The following is a 7,804-nucleotide window of genomic DNA, read 5'->3' on the forward strand; positions in this document are numbered from 1 at the left end:
GTGCTTCTTCTCTAGGCACACACCTACGGATTATTCCGTCTGCACATCTCTTAAAGAGATAAGGTTCATCCCACAAGTAGTACTTTGCATCAGTAATTAATTTTTTCTTTTGTATCCTGTTGTACTCCTTGGGTATGAACCTTGCAGCTTTATAGTTTGCAATATCGGCAAACCATGGTGTTTCCTGAATGGCAAATAAATGCTCATCTGGAAAAGTCTCAGAGATCTCAAGAGAGGGGAGGGGCGTCCCTTCTACTGGCTCTATCCGGGACAGATGATCAGCCACTTGATTCTCTGTCCCTTTTCTGTCTCTTATTTCTATATCAAACTCTTGCAGAAGTAACACCCATCTGATGAGCCTGGGTTTTGAATCCTGCTTTGTGAGTAGATATTTAAGAGCAGCATGGTCAGTATACACAATCACCTTTGATCCTACTAAGTATGATCTGAACTCGTCAACGGCATAAACCACTGCAAGCAATTCTTTTTCTGTGGTTGTGTAATTTTTCTGGGCATCATTTAAAACGCGGCTAGCATAATAAATGACATGCAGAAGCTTGTCATGCCTCTGTCCCAGTACTGCACCAATGGCGTGATCACTGGCATCACACATTAGCTCAAATGGTAATGTCCAGTCTGGTGCAGAAATAACTGGTGCTGTGACCAGCTTAGCTTTCAGCGTTACAAACGCCTGCAGGCACTCTGTGTCAAACACAAATGGCATGTCAGCAGCTAGCAGATTGCTTAGAGGTTTTGTGATTTTTGAAAAATCCTTTATAAACCTCCTATAGAATCTTGCATGCCCCAGAAAGCTTCTGATTGCCTTAACATTGGCAGGTGGTGGTAATTTTTCAATTACCTCTATTTTTGCTTGATCCACCTCTATTCCCTTGTTTGAGATTTTATGCCCAAGAACAATCCCTTCAGTCACCATGAAGTGACATTTTTCCCAGTTTAAAACTAGGTTGGTCTCTTGGCATCTTTTCAGAACAAGTTTCAGGTGATCAAGACAGGAGCTGAATGAGTCTCCATATACTGAGAAGTCATCCATGAAGACTTCCAGAAATATTTCCACCATATCAGAGAAAATAGAGAGCATGCATCTCTGGAAGGTTGCAGGCGCATTACATAGCCCAAATGGCATCCTTCTATAAGCAAACACTCCAGATGGACATGTGAATGCTGTTTTCTCTTGATCCTGGGGATCTACTGCAATCTGGTTATAGCCTGAGTAGCCATCCAAAAAGCAGTAATAATCATGACCTGCTAGTCTTTCTAGCATCTGGTCTACGAATGGTAAAGGAAAATGATCCTTTCTGGTGGCTGTATTGAGCCTTCTGTAGTCAATACACATGCGCCACCCTGTAACTGTTCTTGTAGGAACCAGTTCATTTTTTTCATTATGAATCACTGTCATGCCTCCCTTTTTTGGTACGACTTGGACAGGGCTCACCCAGGGACTATCAGAAATAGGATAAATAATCCCAGCCTCTAGTAATTTGGTGACCTCTTTCTGCACCACTTCTTTCATGGCTGGATTTAGCCGCCTCTGTGGTTGAACCACTGGTTTGGCATTATCCTCCAATAAGATTTTGTGCATGCATCTAGCTGGGCTTATGCCCTTAAGGTCACCTATGGACCACCCAAGAGCTGTCTTGTGTGTCCTTAGCACTTGAATAAGTGCCTCCTCTTCCTGTGAATTTAAAGCAGAGCTTATGATCACTGGAAAAGTGTCACCTTCTCCCAGAAACGCATATTTTAAGGATGGTGGTAATGGCTTGAGCTCGGGTTTAGGAGGTTTTTCCTCTTCCAGAAGAAATTTCAGAGGCTCTTTCATGTCCTCTGAATCCTCTAAATCAGGCTGAACATCTTTAAAGATGTTTTCCAACTCTGATTCAAGACTCTCAGCCATGTTGATCTCTTCTACCAAAGAGTCAATAAGATCAACTTTCATGCAGTCTTTTGATGGGTCTGGATGCTGCATGGCTTTGACAGCGTTCAACTTGAATTCATCATCATTGACTCTCAAGGTTATTTCCCCCTGTTGGACGTCAATGAGGGATCGTTCAGTTGCTAGGAAGGGTCTTCCTAGAATGAGAGTAGCACTCTTGTGCTCCTCCATTTCCAGCACAACAAAGTCAGTGGGAAAGGCGAATGGCCCAACTCTGACAATCATGTCTTCAATCACCCCTGATGGGTATTTAGTGGAACCATCAGCAAGTTGGAGACATATCCGGGTTGGTTTAACTTCTTCAGTTAAGCCAAGCTTTCTGATAGTGGATGCAGGTATTAGGTTGATGCTTGCCCCAAGATCGCATAAAGCTGTCTTGGTGCAATTATCTTCTAATATGCATGGTATCAGAAAACTCCCAGGGTCTTTAAGCTTTTCAGGAAAGCTCTTCAAAATGACTGCACTGCATTCTTCAGTGAGGAGAACTCTTTCTGTTTCTCTCTAATCCTTTTTATGACTCAAGATCTCTTTCATGAACTTGGCATAAGAAGGTATTTGCTCAAGTGCTTCTGCAAAAGGAATCTTTATTTCAAGAGTCCTGAGGTAATCTGCAAAGCGAGCAAATTGCTTATCCTGCTCCTCTTTTCGGAGTTTTTGAGGATAAGGTATCTTGGCTTTATATTCTTCAACCTTAGTTGTTGTAGGTTTATTAACTACAGAAGTGGTTGAAGAAGCCTTTTTAGAGGGGTTGCTTTCAGCATTTGTGTATGTCTGATCCCTCACTGGCAATTGAGTGCCAGAGTTAGAGACTGGAGTAACGTTAGATGCCAACTCCTTCTCTATTCCTGGCGTCTGAACGCCAGAATTGTGCCTATTTTGGGCGTTCAGCGCCAGATTCTGCCCATTTTGGGCGTTCAACGCCAGATCCTTGCCCATTTCTGGCGTTGAACGCCAATCCTGCTTTGTTTCTGACGTTGAATGCTAGTTTTGGCCATGGTCTGGGCGTTCAGCGCCAGCCTTCCACCAATTTTCTGGCGTTTTAGCGCCAAAATTATTTTTCCCTGGGCTCTTACTGTCCTCAGGTGAATCTTGGGTGGTTTGCTCATTTCTTGGCTTTTTGCTGCCTTGAGGTGGGGTATTTAATGTTTTCCCACTTCTTAGTTGAACTGCTTGGCATTCTTCTGTTATTTGCCTTGACAGCTGCTGCTTTGTTTGCTTAAACTGTTCGTCCATATGTATATTAGCCATCCTTGTCTCTTGTAGTCTATCTTTGAATTCGGCTAACTGCTTTGTTAGAAAGTCCAATTGCTGATTGAATTCAGCAGCTTGTTTTACAGGACTGAGTTCAGCAGTTGCTGTTTTAACCTCTTCTTTCATGGAAGGGTCACTGCTTAGGTACAGATGCTGATTCCTGGCAACTGTATCAATGAGCTCTTGAGCCTCTTCAATTGTCTTTCTCATGTAGATAGATCCACCAGCTGAGTAATCTAGAGACATCTGAGCTCCTTCAGCAAGCCCATAATAGAAGATGTCTAACTGAACCCACTCTGAAAACATTTCAGAGGGGCATTTTCTTAGCATCTCTCTGTATCTCTCCCAGGCATCATAAAGAGATTCATTATCTCCTTGTTTAAAGCCTTAGATGTCCAGCCTTAGCTGTGTCATCCGTTTTGGGGGAAAGTATTGATTTAGGAATTTTTCTGTCAGCTGTTTCCATGTCCTTATGCTGGTCTTAGGTTGGTTATTTAACCACCTCTTAGCTTGATCTTTCACAGCAAATGGAAACAGTAATAGTCTGTAGGCATCCTGATCTATTTCCTTATCATGTACTGTGTCAGCAATTTGTAAAAACTGTGCCAGAAACTCTGTAGGTTCTTCCTGTGGAAGACCGGAATACTGGCAATTTTGCTGCACCATGATAATGAGCTGAGGATTCAACTCAAAGCTACTGACTCCAATGGAGGGTATGCAGATACTACTCCCATATGAAGCAGTAGAGGGGTTAGAATATGACCCCAGAGTCCTCTTGGACTGTTCATTTCCGCTTAGGTCCATGATGAAGAAAGGGAGATGATGTAAAATAGGAAAAATATTTTTATTTATTTATTTATTTATTTATTTTGAAAACAAAACAAATCAAAATAAAATAAATAAAAATGAGTGAAAGATTTTCGAAAAAATTGAGGAGAGAGAAAGTGGTTAGAAGATTTTGAAAAGGATATGATGATTTTTGAAAAAGGTTTTAAATTTTGAAATAAAAATCTGAATTTTAGAAATAGATTTCAAAAATTTGCTTTTAAAATAGAGAGAAAATATATTTTTGATTTTTAAGAGGAAGGAGAAAAATAATAAGATAGCACAAGATTTAAAATTTTTAGATCTAATGCTCCTTATTTTCGAAAATTTTGGAGGGAAAACACTAAGGAACACCAAACTTAAAAATTTTAAGATCAGGACACAAGGAAAACTCAAGAACACTTTGAAGACTCACAAGAACACAAGAACATGAAGGAAGAACACCAAACTTAAAATTTTTAGAAAACCAAAATAAATTTTCGAAAATTTTAAGAAAAATCAACAAGAAAACACCAAACTTAAAGTTTGGCACAGGATTTAACAGAAAAATTATTTTTGAAAAAGGTTTTAATAAGAAAATAAGGATTCTAAAATTTTAACACGACAATAATACGAGACTCTAAACAAAAAGAGAAAATTTTCCTAATCTAAGCAACAAAATAAACCGTTAGTTGTCCAAACACGAACAATCCCCGGCAACGGCGCCAAAAACTTGGTGCACAAATTGTGAATCACACTTCTCATAACTCGTACCACTAACCAGCAAGTGCACTGGGTCGTCCAAGTAATACCTTACGTGAGTAAGGGTCGAATCCCACGGAGATTGTTGGTTTGAAGCAATCTATGGTTACTTTGTAAATCTTAGTTAGGAAGTCAATTATGTTTATCAGTTGAATTGCGAATAAACAAGAGAGCATGGATTAAAGGTTACTTGTTATGCAGTAATGAAGAATATGTTGGAGTTTTGGAGATGCTTTGTTTTCTGAATCTCTGCTTTCCTCTGTCTTCTGATTCACGCACGCACGTCCTCCTATGGCAAGCTGTATGTAGGGGGTCACCGTCGTCAATGGCTACATCCCATCCTCTCAGTGAAGAATATGCTCACATGCTCTGTCACAGCACGGCTAATCATCTGTCGGTTCTCGATCATACTGGAATAGGATTCTTCGTCCTTTTGCGTCTGTCACTAACGCCCAGCACTCGCGAGTTTGAAGCTCGTCACAGTCATTCGATCATTGAATCCTACTCGGAATACCACAGACAAGGTTTAGACTTTCCGGATTCTCATGAATGCCGCCATCAGTTCTAGCTTATACCACGAAGATTCTAATTAAGAGATCTAAGAGATACTCATTCAATCGGATATAGAACGGAGGTGGTTGTCAGGCACACGTTCATGGTTTGAGGAAGGTGATGAGTGTCATGGATCATCACCTTCATCACAGTTAAGCGCGAATGAACATCTTAGATAGGAACAAGCGTGTTTGAATGGAAAACAGAAATACTTGCATTAATTCATCGAGACACAGCAGAGCTCCTCACCCCCAACAATGGAGTTTAGAGACTCATGCTGTCAAAGAGTACAAAATTCAGATCTAAAATGTCATGATATCCAAAATAAGTCTCTAAAAGTTGTTTAAATACTAAACTAGTAGCCTAGGTTTACAAAAAGTGAGTAGACTATGATAGATGGTGCAGAGATCCACTTCTGGGGCCCACTTGGTGTGTGCTGGGGCTGAGATTTAAGCAATTCACGTGCACAAGGTCATTTTGGGCGTTCAACGCCAGGTTTGGATCCATTTCTGGCATTGAACTCCAACTTTTAATCCTTTTCTGGCGCTGGACGCCAGAATTGGGCAGAGAACTGGCAATGAACGCCAGTTTACGTCGTTTATCCTTGAGCAAAGTATGGACTATTATATATTTATGGAAAGCCCTGGATGTCTACTTTCCAACGCAATTGGAAGCACGCCATTTCGAGTTCTGTAGCTCCAGAAAATCTACTTTGAGTGCAGGGAGGTCAGAATCCAACAGCATCAGCAGTCCTTTTTCAGCCTGAATCAGATTTTTGCTCAGCTCCCTCAATTTCAGCCAGAAAAATACATGAAATTACAGAAAAACACACAACTCATAGTAAAGTCCAGAAATATGAATTTTTCCTAAAAACTAATGAAAATAAACTAAAAACTAACTAAAACATACTAAAAGCTATATGAAATTAACCCCAAAAAGCGTATAAAATATCCGCTCATCAGGGTGTCGGCTGGAAACTTCTTGGGTTTTGTTATCCAGAAAAAGGGAATTACAATCGATAAGAATAAAGAAGATGCAATATTGGCTTTATCCACACCCAAATCGAAAAAAGAAGTGCAGTCCTTCCTAGGAAAGGTAAATTACCTTAGAAGGTTCATTTCAAATCTTTCTGATCGAACTCGAGTATTCGCACCATTAGTGAAATTAAAGAATGACTCACAGTTCGAATGGACAAATGAGCATCAATTAGCATTTGATTCGATTAAGGCTTATTTATCAAAGGCTCCGATTATGGCAAACGTTCGCCCACATGAGCCATTAAAATTATATATTGCGGCGTCCATAAACACAATTGGATGCATGTTATCCCAAGATGATGAAAATGGGCATGAACAGGCTGTTTATTGCCTTAGTCGAGTTTTAACTAATATCGAGACAAGATATTCCCCTATAGAGAAGTTATGTCTGTCTTTATACTATGCTTGTCTAAAATTAAAATGTTATATGGTGGCTAAATTGGTGAAGGTTATTAGCACAAACTGATCTCATCAAATATATGTTAAGTTTCCCAATGTACAAGGACGTTTAGCGAAACGGATGCTAGCATTGACAGAGTTTGATTTGCAATATCTCCCGGCTAAAGCTATAAAAGGATAGGTCATTGCAGATTTTCTTGTTGATAATTCGAATAATCTGAATGACCAGGGGGCAAATATAATCGACGTTGAAGTCGATTATTGGAAGTTATATTTTGATGGATCGAAGCACAAAGATGGTGCAGGAGTTGGAATTCTTATTATTTCACCAGAAGGGATTCCATCAGAATTTCTATTTGAATTAAAATATCCTTACTCGAATAATATGGCAGAGTACGAAGCTTTGATTCTGGGTCTTGAAATATTAATTAGTAAAGGGGCTTTGGAAGTCCAGATATTAGGGGATTCCCAGATGGTTTTGAAGCAATTGACGAAGGAGTTTAAATGCAATAATGAGAAGTTGCAAAAGTATTTAACAACTGCTTGGGAGTTGTTAACCTCCTTTCAAAAAGTTTCCTTGGTTCACATTCCAAGGATTCATAATGAAATTGCTAATGAATTAGCCCAAATTGCTTCGAGATATATAATCAGTTCGGAAACTCTTAAAAAATTGGCTAGTATCCATCAAATATTAGTGCCTGCAAATGAAAGAGAGGCTTTGTGCATAGATGAATGGGAAGATGATGATTGGAAGACCATTGCTGAGTATTTGAAAAATCCCAGTACCTCAGTTGAAAGAAAAATAAAATTGTAGGCGATGAGTTTTGTCTTAACGGTCGATGAATTGTATAAGAAAGGAATCGAATGAAGTTTGTCGAGATGTTTAGGCCTAAATGATCAAAGTATTGCTTTGGGTGAAGTCCATAATGGGATATGTGGCGCCCATCAGGCTGGAAAGAAGATGAAGTGGGTGTTATATCGCAATCATGTATATTGGCCATCTATGATAAAAGATTGTATCGATTATACAAAGGCATGTCAGGAATGC

General features: G+C 39.7%; 1 protein-coding gene across 1 annotated transcript; it reads left to right on the forward strand.

Moving 5' to 3' along the window:
- Positions 1-6,571: 6,571 nt before the first annotated feature.
- Positions 6,572-7,570, forward strand: LOC148544863 (uncharacterized). The gene is made up of 2 exons (XM_088499001.1): positions 6,572-6,805; positions 6,986-7,570. The coding sequence occupies exons 1-2, from the start codon at positions 6,572-6,574 to the stop codon at positions 7,568-7,570; spliced, it is 819 nt and encodes a 272-aa protein (XP_088355127.1).
- The last annotated feature ends 234 nt before the right edge of the window (positions 7,571-7,804 follow it).

This window comes from Arachis ipaensis, chromosome B9 (assembly GCF_059453495.1).
Source record: "Arachis ipaensis isolate K30076 ecotype BB chromosome B9, ASM5945349v1, whole genome shotgun sequence".
Lineage (NCBI taxonomy): Eukaryota > Viridiplantae > Streptophyta > Magnoliopsida > Fabales > Fabaceae > Arachis > Arachis ipaensis.